This window comes from Anomaloglossus baeobatrachus, chromosome 3 (assembly GCF_048569485.1).
Source record: "Anomaloglossus baeobatrachus isolate aAnoBae1 chromosome 3, aAnoBae1.hap1, whole genome shotgun sequence".
In the NCBI taxonomy this organism is placed as follows: Eukaryota; Metazoa; Chordata; class Amphibia; order Anura; family Aromobatidae; genus Anomaloglossus; species Anomaloglossus baeobatrachus.
The window spans coordinates 362,517,851-362,542,653 of record NC_134355.1 but is presented as its reverse complement, the minus strand read 5'-3'; the positions used below and the strand labels follow the sequence as shown (position 1 = coordinate 362,542,653).

General features: G+C 44.2%; 1 protein-coding gene across 1 annotated transcript in view; it reads left to right on the top strand.

Annotated features, from left to right (window-relative positions):
- Positions 1-21,224, top strand: part of PM20D2 (peptidase M20 domain containing 2) — a 41,486-nt gene extending 20,262 nt beyond the window's left edge. Inside the window, exons 4-7 of the mRNA XM_075338409.1 lie at positions 5,594-5,748; positions 15,780-15,915; positions 16,522-16,629; positions 20,720-21,224. Of these exons, the coding sequence (XP_075194524.1) occupies positions 5,594-5,748; positions 15,780-15,915; positions 16,522-16,629; positions 20,720-20,922 (602 nt within the window). The 3' untranslated portion in view covers positions 20,923-21,224. The remainder of the gene's footprint in view (positions 1-5,593; positions 5,749-15,779; positions 15,916-16,521; positions 16,630-20,719) is intronic.
- The last annotated feature ends 3,579 nt before the right edge of the window (positions 21,225-24,803 follow it).

The window sequence follows — 24,803 nt, the reverse complement described above, 5'->3', positions numbered from 1 at the left end:
CTTAAGAAGCTGGCTATTCACAGAGTGCTGTATCCAAGCATATTCATGGAAAAATGAGTGGAAGGCCAAAATGTGGAAGAAAAAGGTGCACAAGCAACCGGAATAACCACAGCCTTGATAGGATTGTTTAGAAAAGGCCATTCAAAAATTTGGGGGAGAATCAGAAGCCGTGGACTGCTGCTGGAGTCAGTGCTTCAAGAGCTACACACAGACATATCTAGGACATGGGCTACAACTGTCGCATTCCTTGTGTCAAGCCACACATGACCAATGGACAACGCCAGAAGCGTCTTACCTGGGCCAAGGAGAAAAAGAACTGAACTGTTACTCAGTGGTGCAAGGTGTTTTTTTCAGATGAAAGTAAATTTAGCATTTAATTTGGAAATCAAGGTCCCAGAGTCTGGAGGAAGAGTGAAGAGGCCACAATCCAAGCTGCTTGACATCTAATGTGAAGTTTCCACAATCAGTAATGGTTTGGGGAGCCATGTCATCTGCTGGTGTAGTTCCACTGTGCTTTATCAAGACCAAAGTCAGTGCAGCAGTCTACGAGGAAATTTTACAGCACTTCATGCTTCCTTCTGCTGAAAAGTTTTTTGGAGATGGAAATGTCATTTCCAGCAGGACTTGGCACCTGTCCACTCTGCCAAAAGTACCAATACCTGGTTTAATAACCACAGTATCACTGTGCCTGATTGGCCAGGAAACTCGCCTGACCTAAACCCCATAGAGAATCTGTGGGATATTGTCAAGAGGGAGATGAGAGACTCAACAATGCAGACAAGCTGAAGGCTGCTATCAAAGCAACCTAGGCTTCCATAACACCTCAGCAGTGCCACAGGCTGATTGCCTCTAATCCACGCCACATTGATGCAGTAATTCATGTAAAGGATCCCCGACCAAGTATTGAGTGCATTTACTGTACATACTTTTCAGTAGGCCAACATTTCTGAGTTTAAAATCATTTTTCAGTTGGTCTTATATAATATTCTAATTTTCTGAGATAATGACTTTTGGGTTTTCATTGACTATAAGCTATAATCATCAACATTACCAGAAATAAACACTTGCAATAGATCACTCTGTAATGACTCTATATAATATATGTGTTTCACTGATTGTATTGAATAACTGAAAAAAAAATAACTTTTGATGATATTCTAATACATTGAGAAGCACTTGTATCTCTATAGCATATAGTGGAATCGGACATTACATTATTGATACATTCCACACAAACGTTATTGCTTGTGCAGGTTCACACTTAGGCTATGTGCGCACGTTGCGTAAATTCATGCAGTTACGCTGCGCTTTGCAGCGCAGCGTAACTGCATGCGTCCTGCGTCCCCTGCACAGTCTATGGAGATTGTGCAGGGGCCGTGCGCACGTGGCGTCTCAGTGCGCAGCGCTTCGGCTACTGCCGAAGCGCTGCGCAAAAAGAAGTGACATGTCACTTCTTTCCTGCGCTTTGCCGGCAGCTCCTGCTCTGTCTATGGCAGGAGCTGCAGGCAGAGCGCATGGAATCGGCGCTCACTACGGACATTTCTGCAGCGATCTAAAGCGCACATGTGCTCTTCAGATCGCTGCAGAAATTTCTGCAGGCTAGTACGCAACGTGCGCACATAGCCTAAGGCTGTGTGCCCACGGGAGCTTGCACCTGCGGATATATCCGCGGCTATGTCCGCAGGTTTCCTGCAGCTGATCCCCGGAACCCGCAGCTATTTTTAGCTGCGGGATTCCAGCGGAATAGCTGCGGTAAACCTGCGGACATACCTGCAGATTACCTGCGAAGTCCCGGCCTCTATCTCCATAGTGGAGCGCCGGGATTTCCGCAGGTAATTCCGCAAAAAGAATTGACATGCAGTTATGTGCGGCTGAGGGACATCCGCAGCATATTCCGCAGTCGCACATTCCGCAGCATGGACACAGACACTCCCCAAATGCCACAGGGTAACATGGGGAGTGTCTGTACTTGCTGAAACCTGCGGAATTATCTGGAAAATGCAGATAAATCCGCAGGTTTTCCGCGGCAAAATCCGCAGGATTAAGCTCCCGTGGGCACATAGCCTTAGAGTTGTTTAGTTCAGTAGGAATCCCCTGAGGAAGTATCTCCTCAATTTTAATGGCTAAAGAGGTACACCATGGAGAAGAAAATGGATTTCAATCTACATTCTATCTAAAACTGTTTTATATTTCATTTCATGTAATGTTGCTACTGCTCACTGACGCTTCATGTCGCAGCACTGTTGCTGCTCCTGAGTGTTCCCATTCTTTTCTGAGACATTTTTTCGGATCAGGGGTCATGGGGTGCTTCTTGTTATTTATGCCAGCCAGCCCTATGACCAAATCTTCTCTTTGCAGTCCCAAATCAGAAGGCATGGTTTACATATTTCTCTTTATTCAACTTAGCCCCCCTGACAGAGGCTTATGCCTGACTGTATGCCAGCTTGATGACCCCAGTACACCTCATGCTCCCTTGTTGTGCTGTAAGAGCTGTGAAAGAGCGCAGAATGAGCCACAAAAGTGCATAATGTGTTCTGACATGCCTTTATCTACGCTACCTGCACCTTCACAGCTTGTATGTGACCTGTCAAGGAGCATGAAGCTAGTGCTGGAGATGCAAAGAGAGAACAGCAAAGAGAGGGCCATCAAACCCCACACTGCTTGTTCAACCTTGGTCAGGGGGCTGGCATGTATGGAGAAAAGGCACAAGCCATGCCCTCTGATCTGTGTTTGCGAGGGCAAGGCTAGGTCAGAGGGTTAGCTTGCATGAGGGGCAAGAAGCAAGCTAAATCCTGTGATCTCTGATATATAGTGCCCCAAAAGGGAGCAGGAGCACTTGGGAGCAGCAGCAGTGCTGTGACATCAGGTCACAGAGACTAGTAGTAACATCTCATCAAGAAGCATTAAGAACAGAAGAGGCATATGAGCCTTTATCGCTTTTGACAGAATGTGGATTGAAATGAATTGATTATCCTATTAATGTATAAACAATGTAAGGCCAATGGCGTTTGCTTCACGTGTAGCTCTATTTCTGAAGTTACATTGTATGGTTACTTGTTTATATACCGTTATATAGTGTTCATTTACTTTAAAGATGATCTGTCACCGGATTTCACAATACAAACTGCATGTATTATTAAATACAGCTCTTAGACCTCATGACACTGGTTTACCTATGTTGAAAATCCATTTCATAATGGCTCTATAATTCTGGTATTAAAGGTAATCTGTCATTGGGTGCACAAGACAAACAAGCTATTTAAATGCGGGTGTCAGTGATTGACATAAGTATTTAAGTGGTTAAATTGCAGCGATCAGCGCAAGCTATCATGACCAGCATTTGACTGGTATAGAATGCGCCCGGGTCCTGAGCCTGCAATATAGACCTGCGATAAAAATGTAGCATACAAGAGAAAAACATGACAGGAAAAGTTGGTATGCTATAGGTAGTGGTTCATCCATTAGTCATTCTGTGACCAAGGGCAGAACTCCCAAATTAAAGGGAACCTGTCACCGTATTTTTGGCCTATAAGCTGCGGCCACCACCACCAGGCTCTTATATACAGCATTCTAACATACTGTATATAAGAGCCCAGGCCGGGGGTATAACATAAAAAATACTTTAGAATACGTAACTAACGGTCGCGCTGTGGGCCCAATGGGCGCCGCCTCTTTCGGCCATCTTCGTCCTCCTTCTCTAGCCGCGGTGCATGACGCGTCCGACGTAATACACACTCGCTGGCATTCAAGTCCTGAGCAGGCGCACTCTGATCTGCCCTGAGGGCAGATCAAAGTATTGTAGTCCGCCTGCGCAGGACCAGCGAGTGTGTATGATGTAGCCACATCATGCACCCAGGCTTCAGAAAGAGGATGAAGATGGCCGAAAGAGGAGGTGTCGGCACCGGACTACAGAAACATCCATAAGGCCCACTGCACGACCATTAGGTAAGTATTATAAAGTGTTTTTTATGTTATACCCCCGGCCTGGGCTCTTATATACAGCATGTTAGAATGCTGTATATAAGAGCCCGGTGTTGGTGGCCACAGCTTATAGGCCAAAAAAGGGGTGACAGGTTCCCTTTAAAAAGAACATGTTGTCTTGATAAATGTAATTTACCTGCAGATAGAATTTAAAGGGAATCTACCACCAGATTTATGCTACCTCATCTGAGAGCAGCAAATGTAGAAAAAGAGACCTTGATTCCAGTAATGTATTACTTAGATTACTGGGTGCAACAGTTGTGCCACAATCAGGCTTTTTAGGTTTGTCATGCAGGCGAGCTGTGAAAGCTAACCCCGCCCATACCAGGCTCTCTATTTACAATGTCTATAAACAGTGAGTTATTTATCACAGCAGGGTGAGTGTCAGACTACCATGCACACACTGCTGTAGCTGGTGTAGTTCAAGAAATGATAAGGTCCTGATGCTAAAACAATCATTGCAGGTAAACAACAGAACATACTTTGATAAGAAACACATTGTTGAATTTTGTGTTTTATCTCCTACAGCATGCTGTCCTCAAATTACATAGCGAAAACCTGCTTTCTGATAGTATTTTATAAATCCAGTGCTAGATGGATTCATAAAATGTTAATTTTAATATTACTGAGTAAACAATTTTAATAATACAGCTTAATTCATAGCAGTTTTCAAAGTAAGTACATCAGCCTCATTAAGTCTAAGAGATCCATATAATAATGTATGCAGTTTAAGGTAACAGATTCACTTTATTAGGTGACTGCATATGATGTTAAAAAACTTGTTACCTTTCTATTTGTGACCAAATATCTTAAGTGCAAATTCATTAAATCCGTATACTATTGGGATGCTGAAAAACACTACGTTCAAAAGTCACTTGAAGAGGTTGTTCCATAAACAACATTTATCACCGATACAAAGCATTGATGATAAATGTTTGATTGCTGGGGTCCAGCTGCTTTGCAACTAGAACAGTGCTCCGCTTTTTCCAGTAGTCCTAGAAAGAACACAGTGGTGCTTGCATAGCTAAAGCTCTATTTGGACTGGGCATTTTAGGATTGATGGGGTTTAGACCCCCGCTGATCGTTAGGTTATCACTTCTTCCCTAACGTGCTTTCAAATGCTTAATAGTGCTTCATTCACATGGTCCTTTTTCTAATGACCGATGGGGGTTTCTGGAGCGGCACCCCTAGTGATTATACATTTGTCATCTACCCTGTGGATTGGTGGAATATGTTGTTTATTGGACAATCCCCTTAACAGTTACAATTGGTTTATGTTTCAAAATCTGTCACTTTGGGCTTACAAGTACAAAATAGGTAACTGTAACCAGTGTTCTGGTCACTGTGTGCTGGTCCTGATGTGCATTAATGGGGCACGTACCAACAACTTTGGATACAGAGAAGACATTACTAAGGACGTCACATATCTTCAATAGACACATGACGCAGTGGGCGGCCAGTTATGGGGGAACAGGAATATGGATGTGGCACATTTGGTATTTTGAGCCCAAATTGAAAGGTTTTTAAAATTGTAGGAAATTCCTTGTAAATACACTTTAGTGCTCTGCTTATTGACAGTGCGCTTCAACTACGCATATTTTTTGTCTTTCAGGAGTAATAAAAAATGGTGGTGTGAAACCTAACATCATTCCATCATACACTGAATTAGAATTTTATTTGCGAGCACCATCACGCAAAGATCTTGCGGAGCTACAAGAAAAGGCTAGTGCTTGCTTCACTGCTGCGGCAACAGCAACTGGATGTAAGGTAAGATAGTCAACGTGAAGACTCGTCAGTATGAGAAATTGATATCAGTTTACAAAAAAATTCTTATCAAGAAAGTTACAGAAAATTTGCCCAATAACCTCTTACGAGAGATATTCCCAGTTTGTTGCTTTGCTTCAAGGCCTTGTGTTTAAAGTCTAAAAATTTGTGTCATGATTGTGCAGTGGGTAGTGATGGGCGGGGACCCTGATTATAAAAGACCTGATCCGCGCGGTTTCAAACGTTCCCGAGTGCCGGACTTGTGCCCGAAATTCTTAGGGAATTCTGGCTAATGATCTGTGTTCAACACTCAGGAAATACAAAAAAAATAAAAAAAATAATAAGGCAATAGCGCTATACTTACTGAGGCTCCGGCACAGGTGTAAGTGCACCCACAGCTGTTCATTCAGTTCTGGGGCCGCTCATTACCTTCGTTGCATATACACTGCTTTCCCCGCTCACCGGCGTCTGTGATTGGTCACAGTCAGACCTTGCCCTCGTCCCATGCTGAGTGACTACGTGTCTGAAGCTTCCAATCACAGACATAGTCTGCGTGTCTATATCGTACAGTAAAAATAAAGAAAGAAAAAGTTGACCCCCAAAATACCCCTGCAGGTCCGACGTAAATCCACACGAGGTCCCACTACCATGCCAGCTCTGCTACATCTGAAGTCAGAGCATGATTATGGAACATGACCGCCCGCTGCGGACTTCAGGCAGAGACTGAGCCTCAGCGGTCAGCAGCTGGAAGTTCCCACAGCCCTCCACCTGTGATCACAGCTAACCTGACCTCAGTACATTTTTGGATTTTTTTGATTGCCTGAATAATAAAGTCCTTATATTCTTTTGGTATACCAAGTTGTTTCTGCATCTGACCTTAGTGAAGGCAGTGACCTCACCTCAAGGGAGGTCACTGAGTTTAATGAAGTAGCCTGAGGTCAGGTGGAGGCCTTGGGAACCACCAGCTGTGCCTGCAACTTACCTGAATGATATCACAGCTGATCACTGAGGCTCAGTCTTTGCTTGAAGTTCGCAGCGGACGGTCATGTTCCATGATCGCGCTCTGTCAATTCAGATGTAGCAGAGCTGGAATCGTGTGGATTACCTAGGGCCTGCAGGGGTGTTTTGAGGGTTAATAAAGTGTTTTTTTTGGTGTTGGTTTTTATTTACTTTCACATACAAATTAGTAATGGGGGTCTCATAGACCCTCCCCATTACTAATCTAGTGAGGCAGTGAATCCAGCAGACCGCACTCAAGGGATGTATAAAAATTCCATTTATTTAAAAAAATTATAAATTGGAGGACAGGTATGCACAGAGAACAAAGAAATAGATCCTAAGCGAACGTGTTTCGACAATAAGCTAGTCACTAAATCTTATTCATGGATACTAACAAACCTGACACAAGCCTCTAAAGCAGGGGTCAGGAACCTTTTTGGCTAAGAGAGCCGTAAACGCCACATATTTTGAAATATAATTCCGCGAGAGCCGTACAATATGTTTAAAGGGCCATTGACAGATCAATCGCTCCAATGTTCACTTAGTACAGCAAGGAATGCTCCTCCCTGCTGTATAAAGCCACAACTGGACTGAAACAATGGTAATTAGCAGTAAAAAAATCAAATAACTTACATTGTGAATTTGCGATGCATGACATCAGTCCAGCAGTCTGGCTTCTTCTTTTTCCTGCGCATGACTGGAAGCTGGCATTCTTCCCACCTGATGTTGAGAGAATGCCAGCTTTGAGGCATTCGCAGAAGAAAGAAGCTGGAATATTGGACATGTCACACAACGCATTGTCAGTTATGTCAATTATCTATTTTATTATTTTACAGCGAATTATTGTTTAGGTCCAGCGGTGGCTTAGTGCAGCAGAGAGGAACACTCCTTTGTGTACTAAGTGACCGCTGGAGCAATTGTATCTGTCAGTGGCCCAGACACCCTGCTTCCCATACAGCCTGCACCCCCCATATCACACACACACACTGCTCCCCATACAGCCTGCAGCCCCCATATCCCACACACACACACTGCTCCCCATACAGCCTGCACCCCCCATATCCCACACACACACACTGCTTCCCATACAGCCTGCACCCCCCAGATCTCACACACTACACCCCCATATGTCACATACCCTGCTTCCCATACAGCCTGCACCCCCCCATATCACACACACACACTGCTCCCCATACAGCCTGCACCCCCCATATCACACACACACACTGCTCCCCATACAGCCTGCACCCCCCATATCCCACACACTACACCCCCATATGTCGCATACCCTGCTCCCCATACAGCCTGCACCCCCATATCACACACACTACACCCCCATATCTCACACACCCTGCTTCCCATACAGCCTACACCCCCATATCTCTCACACCCTGCTTCCCATACAGTCTGCACCCCCCATATCACACACACACACACTGCTCCCCATACGGCCTGCACCCCCCATATCCCACACACACACACACTGCTTCCCATACAGCCTGCACCCCCCAGATCTCACACACTACACCCCCATATGTCACATACCCTGCTTCCCATACAGCCTGCACCCCCCATATCACACACAATACACCCCCATATCTCACACACCCTGCTCACATATCTCACCCTGCCTGTACCCCAACTTACCCCTCTCAAACACTCTGCACCCCTTCACATGCTTCTGTCACAGTCTGCAGCCCTCATATGCCCCTCACCCTGCAGCCCCCCTCATGTCCCCTCTTTTCTTATTACCAGTCATGTGTCCAAATCTCCTTCAGGATTCAGTTCTCTTGCTTTCTGCCCGGCCTCCTGTGTCTCCTCCCACACAGTCACATGGGCGTGACATCATCGCAGGTCCTGCAGGATGGAGATTCCGTCTGCTGTGCAGGTCAGAGCACTCCTGCAGCTCAGACATGGCTGGTGGCCTCTCCAGGTCAGGGGCCCCTCTACTGACACTGGGCTCCCCTGACTCACAGTTCGGCCACTACACAGCAGCACTACACATAGACGCAGAGCGGCTGCCGGGCCCCTATGTGTACTAGTGCCGCTGTGTAGTGGCCGGCCTGTGAGTCAGGGGAGCCCAGTGTCAGTAGAGGGGCGGCTCACGTCTCCTCGTTCCCCCGCTGATCCGGTCTCCTCGGCGCATCGTCCATTGCTGTCGCTCGCTGACCTCTCAGCAAGCGCGCAGTGATGACGTCACCGCGCTCGCTGCAGAGCTGTCAGAAGAACGCCGATAGTCACAGCGGGGAGAATGATAAGAGAGAGAGCGCGCCGCTCACTCTCTCATCATTGCTCTCAATTGTATCGGCACCTGCGATGCCGATGCAATTGAAAGCTCGATCCTCGGCGGGGGGCGGTGACAGCGCGGCCACCGGGCCCCCCTGAGTAGCCGGGTGCTGGCGCCGGCCCTGATCCTTCCCATAGACAGGTAGGAGCCCTGTCTGCGAGCCAGATACGGCCATCAAAAGAGCCATATCTGGCTCGCGAGCCATAGGTTCCCGACCCCTGCTCTAAAGAGTCTGAAGATATCTTATCATGCAACAGAGCTTCTACACCATTTAAAGTTCAAACCACTTGAACACCTATTCATTGCACCTGTGCATGACAAGGAATTTACTCAGACCAGGTTTACAAACAATATAAAAATACATATAAAAACAGTTTACATGAAAAAAAATCCTTAACAATCTTGGGCTTATGTCGTGAAACTGAAATGACACAAGGGCAGCGCAAATGGTGTCTTATCCGGTGGTACCAGAAAGAATTTAATTAGGTGCACTAACCTGGTGCAGTTGTGTTATAGACACAACCATTATAACCACGTGTTGAGGAAGGCTGCTGCAAAATCCAGGAAGATAGCATTGGAGGAGATGGAAGAAAAGGGTTAATCCGCGCTGCCAGAATAAGATCACTGAAGAGCAATGGGGATTAATACATTTGATTTTATTGTTCTACGCGTTTCGGAGCTGTATGACCCTTACTCAGGAACAAAATCAATAATGTACATTACAGAGGAGTCCATAGAGAGTCCTCTATGGACTGTGTAATGTACATTATTTATTTTGTTCCTGGAGAAGGGGTTGTACAGCTCTGAAACGTGTACAACAATAAAATCAGATGTCTTAATCCCCATTGATCTTCAGTGATCTTATTCTGGCAGAGTGGATTAACCCTTTTCTTCCATCTCCTCCAATGTAATCTAGGGCTTAGTGAGGGCTGTGGGCTGTTATTAATCCCTTATTACCCTGATTGCCACTGCACCAGGAAAATCGTGAAGAGCTGGGTAAAGTGCTGGGATTGTTGCATCTAATGGATGTGACAATTCTGGGCGGCTGCAGGCTGCTATTTTTAAGCTGGGTGGAGCCCAATAACCATGGGTTTCTCTAGCCTGAGAATACCAGCTGTCGGGCTTTATCATGGCTGGGTATTAAAATTAGTTGGGGAACGCACGCCGCTGTTTTTCAATGTATTTATTAAAATAATTAATAAAAAAAAATTGCATACAGTTCCTCTTATTTTGATACACAGCCGAGATAAGCGCACGGCTGGGGGATACAATCTGTAGCCTTATTCTTTATCTGTGCTGGGTATCATAATATGGAGGGACCCTATGCCACATATTTTATTTTTATCTTTTTTTTTTTTTTTTATACCACGATACACACAAAGCGTCTGTGATTTGAAACAGTCAGATGACACGTTGCCACTCAGGGTGGGGATGTGTCTGACTGCAACCAATCACAGACACCGGTGGTCAGGGAAAGCAGTGCATATGCAATGAAGGTAATGAGCGGCCGTGGAAGCAGTTACAACGCACTTGCTCCTAGCCCCCCCTCTCCCTTCCGCCACCACATTTTTAATAGCTGGATTCTCCTCATAGACTTATATGGGGTCCGGAGTCTCATTCAAAGAGTTTTTTTTATTTTCATGACCCTGAAAAGTGTAGATTCACATTGAAGGCATCAAAACTATGAATTAACACATGTGGAATGAAATACTTAACCAAAAAGTGTGCAACAACTGAAAATATGTCTTATATTCTAGGTTCTTCAAAGTAGCCACCTTTTGCTTTCATTACTGCTTTGCACACTCTTGGCATTCTCCTCATGAGCTTCAAAAGGTAGTCACCGGAAATGGTCTTCCAACAGTGTTGAAGGAGTTCCCAGAGATGCTTAGCACTTGTTGGCCCTTTTGCCTTCACTCTGCAATCCAGCTCCCCCCAAACCATCTCAATTGGGTTCGGGTCTGGTGACTGTGGAGGCCAGGTCATCTGGCGTAGCACCCCATCACTCTCCTTCTTAGTCAAATAGCCCTTACACAGCCTGGAGGTGTGTTGTGGGTCATTGTCCTGTTGAAAAATAAATGATGGTCCAATTAAATGCAAACCGGATGGAATAGCATGCCGCTGCAAGATGCTGTGGTAGCCATGCTGGTTCAGTACGGCTTCAATTTAGAATAAATCCCCAACAGTGTCACCAGCAAAGCACCCTCACACCATCACACCTCCTCCTCCATGCTTTACGGTGGAAAACAGGTATGTAGAGTCCATCCGTTCACCTTTTCTGCATCCCACAAAGACATGGTGGTTGGATGCAATGATCTCAAATTTGGACTCATCAGACCAAAGCACAGATTTCCAATTCTAATGTCCATTCCTTGTGTTCTTTAGCCCAAACAAGTCTCTTCTGCTTGTTGCCTGTCCTTAGCAGTGGTTTCCTAGCAGCTATTTTACCATGAAGGACTGCTGCACAAAGTCTCCTCTTAACAGTTGTTCTAGAGATGTGTCTGCTGCTAGAACTCTGTGGGGCATTAACCTGGTCTCTAATCTGAGCTACTGTTAACCTGCGATTTCTGTGGCTGGTGACTCGGATAAACTTATTCTCCGCAGCAGAGGTGACTCTTGGTCTTCCTTTCCTGGGGCGGTCCTTATGTGAGCCAGTTTCTTTGTAGCGTTTGATGGTTTTTGTCAGTGCACTTGAGAACACTTTCAAAGTTTTCCCAATTTTTTGCACTGACTGACCTTCATTTCTTAAAGTAATGATGGCCACTCGTTTTTCTTTACTTAGCTACTTTTTTCTTGCCATAATACAAATTCTAACAGTCTATTCAGTAGGACTATCAGCTGTGTATCCACCAGACTTCTGCACAACACAACTGATGGTCCCAACCCGATTTATAAGGCAAGAAATCCCATTTATTAAAGCTGATAGGGCACACCTGTGAAGTGAAAACCATTTCCGGTGACTACCTCTTGAAGCTCATCAAGAGAATACCAAAAGTGTACAAAGCAGTAATCAACGCAAAAGGTGGCTACTTTGAAGAACCTAGAATATAAGACATATTTTCAGTTGTTTCACACTTTTTTGTTAAGTATTTCATTCCATATGTGTTAATTCATAGTTTTGATGTCTTCAATGTGAATCTACAGTTTTCAGAGTCATGAAAATAAAGAAAACTCTTTGAATGAGACGGTGTGTCCAAACATTTGGTCTGTATATATATATTTTTAATGCTTCTGCACCTGTGATGCCTCCACTTACTGGAGGTTTAGCGGTATCCTGGTAGAGTATTCGTTTTTGGCCTGGGCGATGCACACACTGCAGCCCATCTTTGCTGTAATACATATGATTTGGAAAACTCAAGGTTAATCTAGGAGGCAGCAGTGTCCGCATTGTTTGCAGGGCCCCTATGCAGCTGCAGAGGTCCCAATCATAGTATATCTGATCTGGACTGGACCACTTAAAGAATAGCTATCATCAGAAAATTACGTATTGACTAAATCAGGTTTTTGTGTTAAATGTTTGTTTTTCTTTAATTTTATGTTTGATGCTGTCTTAGACTCATACTTCCTTTTGTTCAGTGACCATCACATGTACATTATTCAGAATGGTCACATCCTGACCTTATCTTTTTGTATTCAAGCATCTAATGAGTGTGTGCACAGGTTATAGCTTTATCAGCTGTGTATAGATGTATAAAGGTTGTAATTTTGCCTCTACTGGTAAGAAAACTTTGCGAAAGGACACAAAGTAAGAGTCTAAAAAAAAGTCCCTGTGGCCAGTATGAAAATTGCAAGATTACTATTTATTTTTATAGAAATTGGGATGTTGGAATTTTTTTTTTAAAAGTAACTTTTAAAGAGGATGGCCGCTACTTTAACATTGCCTATTATTAGGATAGGTCCTCAATGTCTGATTGGCTGGGGTCCAGCCGATCAATCAGCTGTCGCCTGTGCTGCTAGTGGCAGCAGGAGGCCAGAAATGCTCAGTTCTGGAGCTGCTCCATCTGATAGTGGCCAGGTACTGCACATCTGCCTCCTATTGATTTGAATGGGAGGTGCATGTGTAGTACCTGACTGGGGTCGCTATCAGTTGACTGAGCAGCTCCAGAACTGAGGATTTCCTGCTGCCACCACCAATAACAGTTGATCGGCGGGGTTTCGGGTGTCTGCTCCCGGCCGACCAGACATTGATGACTATCAATGTAAATTTAGTGGACAACCTCTTTAAGAACCTGCTTTAAACACTAGGACATTTCCTTTTGAGGTGTGCAGAAAGCCCGTTTTTCAATCCTTTGTTTGTAGTACAACTTCCTAGAAAAGATCTGTCAGTTTCTGCTACCAGTGAGGTCCCAAAGGTTAGATCTTGTCCTTATCCAGGGCTACTCTTCTACTATAAATGGATTATGTTTTGTACTTTGTTTTACTTTTAATGAAAAGGGACCTTTCTTGGGACAATTATTGCAACTATTAGTAAAACACTGAATTCAATTAGGTGACCGTGTAATCAGTGTAAGTGAATTCGTATTTTAGAAATTCTAGAGCCAAGATGAGGGAGAATTGCACATTGCCCTGCTATATAGCCAAAACTATTTGGGTGATCACATCTACTAGTATGAGCTAGGGGGTCACCCCATTTTGAATCCACGGTCATCAATATAAGATTGGACATCCCTCCACTTTTCTTTGAAAGCTTACAGAAATATTATGGAGTGCATGTGAATACATTTTGGTAATCTACTCGCCTCCCATACCGGCTCACATTCTTATGCCATGGAGCCCTGCAGGCAATCAGCAGTCACTAATGGGCTGCAGAGCTCACATCTCCTTTGTACACCCGAGTTTCATCCAAAGGAAGTAAGATCACATCTGCTAAATAGCAACTGCTGATTGGCTGAAGGGCTTATGTGACGAAACAATATCTCTCAGGAGACCAAATGACAACATCGCTGGTATGGGAGGTGAGTATAGGGTGTTTTATTTTACAATGAGTGCTATTGTATTTTAGAAGGGGTGGACAAGTTCTATAACATTTGGGCCTAACCCATACGGTTATATCTACTGCACCAAATTTGTAATAGGCATTATACAGTATAAGGTAGCTTTCTATGGATAGTCACCCGGGATAGTCCATTGGACTGTCAGATTGGGAAACATGATGAATCACTGCAGGAAATGTGTTTCCATGCTAAGAGTTCAGTAGGGGTAAGCCTCACTCCACTTTAGCCAATGCCATTGTGCCACTGACTTTATGTTGGTGTGCAGTTGCCTGACTAAGTGAATCCATTCATGAAGTTATCAGTGCTCATTTCTTGTGCACTCTAGTGGTGAGTGATTAAAAAAGGAAAGGTGTTGTGCCGCGCACACTTAAGTGTTTGGTGAGTCTGTGTGGGCTACCTCTTCATACGCTTAAATACTTCCAGTTGACCAGGGCAAGTCTGCCAGATTAGAAATTTCCCAAGCTAAGGCTACTTTCACACATGTGTTGTTTGGCATCCGTCACAATGCGTTGTGTGACGCATGTGACTGATGCATTGTAAATAGTGTGATAATAAAGGAAACGGATTCCTGTGAAATAACACGTTGCGTTAATTTTCTATAGCTGACAGAGAGAGCCCAAATCATCACCACAGACACCTGCACTACCGCCCCCATCATCACTGCACACACGCAGGCACGACCGCCCCATCATCACTGCACACACGCCGGCACGACCGCCCCATCATCACTGCACACGCGCAGGCACGACCGCCCCATCATCACTGCACACACGCAGGCACTACAGCCCCCATCATCACTGCACACACGCAGGCACTACAGCCCCCATCATCACTGCACACACCGGCACTACCACCCCCATCATCACTGCACACACCGGCACTACCGCCCCATCATCACCGCATACACACAGGCACTACAGCTCCTATCATCACCGCACACACACCGACACTACCTCAGTGACGTCACTGCTGACAGCGCCATTCACTTCAGTTTCTGTGTGGAGCTCACAGGAGCGGCGGTGTTCTACGGCCACTCCTGTCAGCTTCCGATGTAGCAGAGCTGAAAGCATCGTGGGACCTCGTGTGGATTACGTCAGACCTGGAGGGGTATTTGGGGATTAATAAAGTGGTGAAAGAGGGTGGTTTTTTTTGTATTTTATTCCAAATAATGGATTTTTTCGGGTGTATGTGTTTATTTACTTTCACTTTTCAGGTTAATCATTGGGGGGGTGTAATAGACGCCTGCCATGATTAACCTAGGACTTTAGTGGTAGTTATGGGCTGCCATTAACTCCTTATTACTCAGATTGCCACCGCACCAGGGCAATTCGGGAGGAGCCGGGTAGAGTCCCGGGACTGTCGCATATAATGGATGCGGCTATTCCGGGCGGCTGCTGGCTAATATTTTTAGGGGGGCTCTCCATAACGTGGGGCTCCCCATCCTGAGAATACCAGCCTTCACCCGTGTGGCTTTATCTTCCAGCTCACCCCGAATGGCAGATGTGGAGGAAGATAAAGATCAGGCAGTTGGTCTCCAAATTGCCTGATCCTTTTGCTCTCAGAGAGGTATCTGGGGGTGGCTTACTCATGCTGAAAACACATGCACACTTGGACAAGCTGAGCATACATGTGTATGGGGGTCTGAGGAAAGATATGTCACAAGTGTTCATTATTGTAAATGGCCAGCCTAACACAGTGCAGCATTGTTGCAATTGATATTTGTCTTCTTGCTGCTTACGCCAATCTATCTCTTTTAGGTGGAGTTATGTTTTCCTAGTCATGATTACTATAATGTGCTTCCAAACAATACTCTTGCGAAAGCATACATAGAGAATGGCAAACAACTGGGAATGCAGTTCACAAATGATGACCTGGTGTTAAACGCTCTGTCAGGTAAGATCGAAATGTGCAGAAAGTTTCAGTGGATGCATATTATATTTAATTTATTTTATAAATATTTTTTATTCCTTTATTAAAGCTTATTGCCTTTTCCCAGGTTTTTGCTAATGCCATCCGAAAGCATCATGATGTAGGGGCAGAGACCCTAATTCCAGTGGTGTCACTAACTTTGATTAAAAACTCATTTGTCCTCTGCAAATTTACCAGTTCTCTCTGAATGCTGAGCTCTGTATAACCACACCTACACCACTGATTAGCAGCTTTTTGCCTATGCACAGTGTGCCAATCAATGGTGGGGACATGGTAGGACTACCTAGCAGCAGGCCAAGTAGTCCTCTAGTGATAATTCCTGCTGATAAAACAATGATTTTATGAAAACTAAGCTAGGCAGAACAGTAAGTGACACATCACTGGAATCAGGATCTCTGTCTCTACATTATGCTGCTCTCAGTTTAGGTGGCAAAACTTGGTGGCAGACTCCTTTTTAATATAGCATAAAAAGAGATGATAGAAGGTAGTATTAGCGCAATCAAGGCAGCATACAGTTCTAGCATTACCTATACATGGTGTATACTTTTCTACCTTATGTCCTTCTTCTAGGTTCAACAGATTTTGGGAATGTGACCTTTGAAGTTCCTGGAATTCATCCCTATTTCTACATTGGTTCTGATGCTCTTAATCACACTGCAGAATATACTACAGCCTCAGGTAATTTTATATAATGGTGCGCTCATTTTTGCTGTTGAGGATGATTCACACAACATGACCTTGGGTCTTTTTTTACTTTTCATTTTCTTCTTGCTTCTCCTTAAATTGTTCTGATACTTTTAAGGGTCACTCCCATGTTACATTCTGATTGCCGGCAGCCAACAAGGGCGCTCAATATAGTGAAATCCTATGATTGTTTTGTCTTGTTGGTCTACTAGGCATTGCTCCCACCTGGCCAGAATCCTACTCCACACTGATGAGGGGCAATACCCAAAAACAGCTGTCTGTGGATGGATACCTGGCCTTGGTATTTCCCTTGTCATATCTTTAAACTCGTCAAAGAGTTGGATATTGACTTAAAGGGCCACTTAACCCCTTAACGACCGCGGGCCGTAAAATTACGTCCTAAATGACATAATCTTACTGCCCGTGGTCCTCCGGCGGCAGCATGCCGCGATCGGCACACATCTCAGCTGATTTTCACAGCTGAGATGTGTGCCTGCTAGGCACGAGCAGAATCGTTATCTGCTCGTGCCGATTAACCCCTTATATGGCGCTGTCAATACATGACAGCGCCATTATAAGCGCAATCGCGGTAAAGTTTTACTTACCGCCGAAACCGGAAGTCACGTGACGCGATCACGTGACTCCCGATAGTTGTCATGGTAGTACAGGGTCATGTGATGACTCCTGTACTACACATGAATTGGTTTCACTTTCGCTGTGCCCGGGGCACAGCAAAAGAGAAAGACAGCGTATCTGCTGTTTACAGCCTTCCAGCTGTGATCAGCAGATACTGCAGAGCGATCGGAATGCTGATCGCAATAGCCCCCTAGGGGGACTAGTAAAATAAAAAAAAAAAGTAAAAAAATAAGTTTTAAAAAATTAAAAAAAAACAAAAAAACCTAAAAGTTCAAATCACCCCCCATTCGCCCCATTGAAAATTAAAGGGTTAAAAAAATAAAAAATATACACACATTTGGTATCGCCGCGTTCAGAAACGCCCGATCTATCAAAATATAAAATCAATTAATCTGATCAGTAAACGGCGTAGCGGCAAAAAAATTCCAAACGCCAAAACGACGTTTTTTTGTCGCCACAACTTTTGCGCAAAATGCAATAAGAGGCGATCAAAACGTAGCATCTGCGCAAAAATGGTACCGTTAAAAACGTCAGCTCGAGACGCAAAAAATAAGCCATCATTGAGCCTAAGATCCCGAAAAATGAGAACGCTACGGGTCACGGAATATGGCGTAAAACGTGCGCCACTTTTTTCGGACAAACTTCCGATTTTTTTTTAACCCCTTATATAAAAGTAAACCTATACATGTTTGGTGTCTACGAACTCGCACTGACCTGAGGCATCACACCCACACATCAGTTTTACCATATAGTGAACACAGTGAATAAAATATCTCAAAAACCATAGTGCTATCGCACTTTTTTTGCAATTTTTCAGCATTTGGAATTTTTTTGCCATTTTCTAGTACACAATATGGTAAAACTGATGGTTTCATTTAAAAGTACAGCTCGTTCCGCAAAAAATGAGCCCTCACATGACCATATTCACTGAAAAATAAAAAAGTTACGTCTCTCAGAAAAAGAATGGCGAAAAAAAAAAACGGAAAGCGAAAAATCGGCCGGTCGTGAAAGGGTTAATATGGTGGTTATGGTGGTCTACTAAAAAGAGCCACTCCTTGGCTAGGTCCTTCCCGGAGAGATATCTGGCTAGTTTCTGTGTTGAGACTCCTAACGGAGGCTCCACAGACTTTTTTGATTTGCATATTTCCCAGGGGGCAATGCACCTAGGATTTCACTGTATTGAGCGCCCTTGTTGGCTGCCGGCAGTGTTTTCTCTGGCTGGTCTCCCCGAGATCAGTGATTGTTTTGACATTCTGATTGTGGCAGAGATGTCAGAAGCTGTAATCAGTAGGGGTCTGCTGAGCACAATCAGGCTGAATGGTTCAAAGACTTCTAAGGTTTCAGATTTACCGTATTTTCCCGATTATAAGACACACTTTTCCTCCAAAACGTTTAGGAGGAAAGTGAGGGGTGCGTTTTATAATCTGAATGTAGCTTACCTGGGTGGTGCAGAGGGGTCACAAGAGGCTGAGGAATGCGGCGGCTGTGCGGGGTCTACGGCGGCTGTGCAGAATCTCCGGTGGCTGGTGCTGAGGCGGCTGTTCTGGGTCTGTCGCGGCTTTTACTGGAGAGGCTGTGCGTGGTCTCCGGCGGCTGGTGCTGTGGCAGCTGTGCTTAATCTCCGGCGGCTGGTGCTTGGGGCGACTGTGGGTGGTCTCCCGTGGCTGGACTGGCGCTGCAGGGTGTGTGGTGAGGACTTCAAATAATGCTGCCCAGAGTGAGCGTGTGCACAAAAGGAGCTCTCAGATTAAGCTCTCATCTGTGCAAGCGCCGCCTCTGGCCCATTAATCTCCAGCAGCAGACTTAAAGAAAATGCCAACTGGAGGTGGTGCTTGCGCAGATGAGATCTCTGCTTGCCATTGAGCCGAGAGCTCAATCTGCCCGGACTCCGGGCGCCATTTCTTTGAAGCCCTCACTGGCCGCAGCCGCCTCCGCAGCCTGAGACACAGCACAGCTACCTCAGCACCAGCACGGCTGCCTCCGCCTCAGCCTCCACCGCAGCCCCAGCACAGTCCACAGTTCCTAGGACACCCACCGCCCCTGCCTCCTGTGACTTGTCTCCACCATTGCTGCTGCCCCCTCCGTTAAGACACCACCAGATTATAAGATGAACCCCATTTTTTTTTCACCGTTTGCTCTGAATTTGGGGTGCGTCTTATAATCCGGTGCGTCTTAAAAAACAAATAATACGGTAATTCATATCCATATTAATGAATTAAGAGGCATGAGTGAATTTGGAGCATCTTTCAGCTGTTGTGTGCCACCCCAAAAAATTACGATAAATTTGCCAAACGCACTTGAACGCACCCTATACGTCTTTTATCATGTGGTTACTCCTACAGATCGAAGTTTCCAGATGCAGGTTAAAAAGAAAAAGTAAAATAATGTATAATAAATCACAAGTCTCTGCATAACCTTGGATGTGTGGAGTTGTGTGTGGATCTAGGGTACTTTAAGTTCATTCATTTCTAACAAATATTAATTTTACCTCTCTGCTTTTTAATCATGAAAACATGATGGTAACACTGTTACTAGTGTGTAGAATTCATCCAGTATTATAGTGTAATGTATGGCGTATCCCACACCAATGCTGCAGGGATCCTGGGGCGGCATCAATTAAAGTGTACTTTTTCCCAGCAGTAATGCAGGATGCCGCTTCGGCATACTCCCATGAATGTGAACAGTTGAAATGTCTTATCAGTTTCAGTCATAAGTGGCTATCCATTTTTCTCTGCCTCTGACCATATGCACTTCTCTACCGGTCATCGACATCTAGATTGATTTTATGCCCCAGATGAAGCCAACCTAGGTGAAACTCGAGTAACATGTAATTACACTATTGGTTTGTGATCTTTCCTTGTACAGAGATAGCGATGTCTGTGTTGTCTAGGCAGAGGAGTGCATGGGGTCAGAGGTAGAGGAATACAGGTTGCCACTTACAACTGGGGTTGGCGATAGGAGAAGACATCTCATCGGATCACACTTGAGGGAGCTTGTCTAGCACAAGTATTGTATTACTGTCCACCTCAAGACCTACTGTATTACCAGTGTATAAAGTTTGATTGGTTGTAGACACAGAAGATGTTATCTGTGACTATGTGTACACAGGCTACAGGCTTTGTTTCTACTGTCAGTCATGTCCCTGTGGGAGGTGCCTGGTGGGGAGCACTAAAGAGGAGCTGTAGACCACAGGTGCACATGCAATGTCCAGTGCACTTGCAGTCTAATTTACATATGAATAAAAGAATGGATTTTTCTGCAATGAAGCAGGATGATATAGTTAATGTTTTGATTGTTGATCACCGACCTATACACCACGTCTGGTTGCTTTCCTAAAACGCTGCAGGCAGGTTGCCTACAAAATATCTGATCATTGGATAGATATCCTGAATATGACTGTAAATCATTATGTATTCCTTCTTTCTCATTGTATTTGGCATTTTAACAGGCTCAGAAGAAGCTCAGTTTTACACACTTCGGACTGCAAAATCATTGGCAATGACTGCATTAGATGTGATTTTCAACCCGGAATTGCTGGAAAGTGCTCGCCATGATTGGAAGATGATGAAAGACATAGAGGAAGAAATTAACTCAGGAGTCACTAATAAAGCCAGAGAATCAAGTAGTGGAGCAGGGTGTGCTTCATGCTGAACAGTGAAGATCTCTGATGGGGCTGTCACACCAGGATTCATAGTGACATTGTGAGGACATCACAGAATAATGATTGTGGTATTACTGGGGAATCTGTCATTGTGATTCAGTTATTACTATAGGTAATGTTTGATAGTACTTTTTTTTTATGTACAGAGCACTCTACCTTTTCCACTGCATTGTATATGTGATTTTCATTCTATGTGCTGCCACTTGCAGTTTTACTGTGTATTAATGTAATTGGGACATTGTAGATCAATATCAGCACATCTGTTAAATAAATGTATTACATTTTTACACATGTTCTGATGCTGAGTTTCATTTATATATTTATATCACTACATGGAACATCCCAGGTATCTATATATGCGTTCCAGTCATTGGGGCGGTGCCTGCACAGTTCCAGTCATTGGGGTGGTGCCTACACAATTTTAGTCATCGAGGCAAGGTCTGCACAATTCCAGTCATTGGGGCCATGCCTGCACAGTTCTAGTCATTGGGGCGGTGCCTGTATAGTTCCAGTCATTGCGGCGGTGCCTGCACAGTTCCAGACATTGGGGTGATACCTGCACAGTTCCAGTCATTGGGGTGGGACCTGCACAGTTCCAGTTATTGAGGTCGTGCCTACACAATTCCATTCATCGAGGCAAGGTCTTCACAAATCCAGTCATTGGTGCGGGCCTTCACAGTTCCAGATATTGAGGGGGGGCCTGCACAGTTCCAGACTTTGGGGTGGGGCTGGCACAGTTCTATTCTTTGGGGCGAGTTACAATTATTGGGGAGGAGCCCGCTCAGTTCCAGTCATTGGGGCAGGGTCTCCACAGTTCCAGTCATTTTGGCAGAAATTGAAATCTGGACATGTTTTATAGACTATGTCTTTTTGCTTATTGGAAGGGACCCCAGGAAGAGTTTTTGAACTTTGTTCGGCATCTAAATTGTAATTACATAGGTCTTACATTTACATATGTTATCCGTCCAAAACAGCTATCCTTTTTAGACCTTTTGGTTTCAGTAGATCCCGAGGGTTAACTTCAACTATTTTCAGGAAGGCCACTGCGACAAACTCACTCCTGAACTGGAACAGTCAGCATCTTTTTCCTCTCAAGCATGGGATCCCAAAGGGTCAGCACTTATGCCTGAGACGGAACTGTTCCAGTCAGGATGAGTTCGTTGAAAAAGCGAAAGATCTGAGGGAACGTTTTCGGGATAAGGGATATCCAAACTACATTCTGAGGTACGCCTATCATTATTCTCTCAAACAGAATCGAAATAAACTTCTTGTTCCCAAACAAAGAGGAGAGGAGTGAGAAAATAAGATTCATTAATACCTTTACAAAGGGGGTGAATCAAATAAGACGGATACTTGAACAGCACTGGGGGATCCTTAAAATGGATAATGGTATCGCGGATGCGATTGGTGTAGAACTGTCTGTGACTTTTCGGAGAACTCGTTCCTTGCGGGACTGTCTCACACACAACCACTTTGTGGCTCCAGAAAAATCAATAACCTGGCTCCCAAATAAACCAATGGTGCTTCAAGTGTGGCTCATGTGTGGCCTTATGTGCCTTGTATATCGATGGCTGTATGGTCTCTGATAGACTACACTTGTCTTTGTAGCCTGTTGATGAACCACTCACTTGGGGAAACGCGTCGAGGCAGAGACAGACCTCATCCATTGTAGATGGCTACTGTTTCACTTAATGAATAAAGGGATCTGGACATCTGCATAAATGCGATATATGGATCCTGATGGACTGCAACTTCTCCAACAATAATTACACAGCCTTATATTATCTGTGGATATATTTTGATATGAGAACAGGAGAAAAAGAGGGAGCATAAATTGTGCAAAAATGTATTTATTAGAATAAACAAGGAGGGGTTGACAAGGATTTTCACATTAAAACACACATAAAACAATTCCTTTCCCCCTTGAAGAAGACTGGCTCAAAAAACATCTCTCCCTCCCTGATGAAGCCGCATTTGGGACGCACAGGCTCCTGAGGCGAAACACGTGTTAGTGGGTGGGGGCTGCTTATTTTTCCTCCCTGAAGACTGGCACTTTGTTACCAAAACAACTCTTTTCCTTTGGTAAGGAAACTATTTTATTACAATCTATTTCCCTAGGAAAACTTCTCCTGCGGTTATCTATATAGCTTTGATCTATAAACTCTGCACACTTTACCTTATGCACTACCAGCACTTTATTTGTATATTAAGGTTCCAGCAAAAAGGAGTATCTTTCATCTTATATGCACTATGGCACTTTTTTAGGTTATATCCATAACCCTTGGCCGGCCTTTTATATGCATTCTCTCTAGCTGTGTTTTTCTACCAACTAAGTGCACTTTGAGAATTGTTCTCCCTGTTTTTTTGAGCCAGTCTTCTTCAAGGGAGAAAGGAATTGTTTTATGTGTGTTTTAATGTGAAAATCCTTGTCAACCCCTCCTTGTTTATTCTAATAAATATATTTTTGCACAATTTATGCTCCCTCTTTTTCTCCTGTTCTCATGTCATTTCTGGAGTGTGTGCTTACGTCTGGAGGACCCTAGAGTGGTCTCCATTCGCTAACATAGCTTACTATGGTGCTATGGAGATTTTTTTGTTTATCTATGGACAAAATTGTTGCCATCAAAAGTTAAGTCCGGTTGTATATCTGACCATCTTTATACTTTGTGTTGCCTTGTCTCTACCTGTGTTAGGCTATGTGCGCACGTGTGCGCTCTGCACCGCGCACAAAAGGTCCGCTTCAGAGCGCAGCTGAAAACCTCCGTTCTGAAGCGCCTGGTGCCTGCAGAATTTGTGCGCTCTGCATGCTGCCTCTCCCTATAGACCGCATGCAAAGCGCACGAAAGAAGTGACATGTCACTTCTTAGAACGCACGCTTCGGGCAGCAGCCAAATCGCTGCGTTCTAATACACCACGTGCGCACGTCTCATGCACAATTTTCATAGATTGTGCTGTGGATGCAGGACGCATGCAGTTACGCTGCGGTGCAGAACGCAGCGTAACTGCATGCAATACGCACACGTGCGCACATAGCCTTACAGTGCTTTATCTAAATTGTATCAATTTATTTGTATCATCACTTTCCTACCTTGTTCCTGGTATCCAGGGCCAAGGTGTACAGGATGTTGTAATAATATCCTGAGAAAAATTGATACCTGTATTGTCTATAATTTTCACTAATCGTTGTGCTTATCACCCTTGTGTGTTTTATATTTCTAATAAATAATTGTTGTGTGGGAAGAACTACTGTTTATAATTAGTCCATTATTTGCGTATAACTGCTTATTTATAGTTAGATGTCTTATATAAGCCTCTAAACTCCTTGGTCTAATTTCTGTCGGTCCTTTATACACTTTGTGCAGAATTATTAGGCAAGTTGTATTTTAGAGGATTTTTTTAATTATTGATCAACAACTATGTTCTCATTCAACCCAAAAGACTCATAAATATCAAAGCTTAATATTTTTGGAAGTTGGGGTGGTTTTTTTTTTAGATTTGGCTATCTTAGGAGGCTATCTGTTTGTGCAGGTAACTATTACTGTGCAGAATTATTAGGCAACTTAATAAAAAACAAATATATTCCCATCTCACTTGCTTATTTTCACCAGGTAAACCAATATAACTGCACAAACGTTAGAAATAAACATTTCTGACATGCAAAAACAAAACCCCAAAAAATTAGTGACCAATATATCCACCTTTCTTTATGATGACACTCAACACTCATCCATAGATTGTCAGTTGCTTGATCTGTTTACGATCAACATTGCGTGCAGCAGCCACCACAGCCTCCCAGACACTGTTCCGAGAGGTGTACTGTTTTCCCCCCTGTAGATCTTACATTTTATGAGGGACCACAGGTTCTCTATGG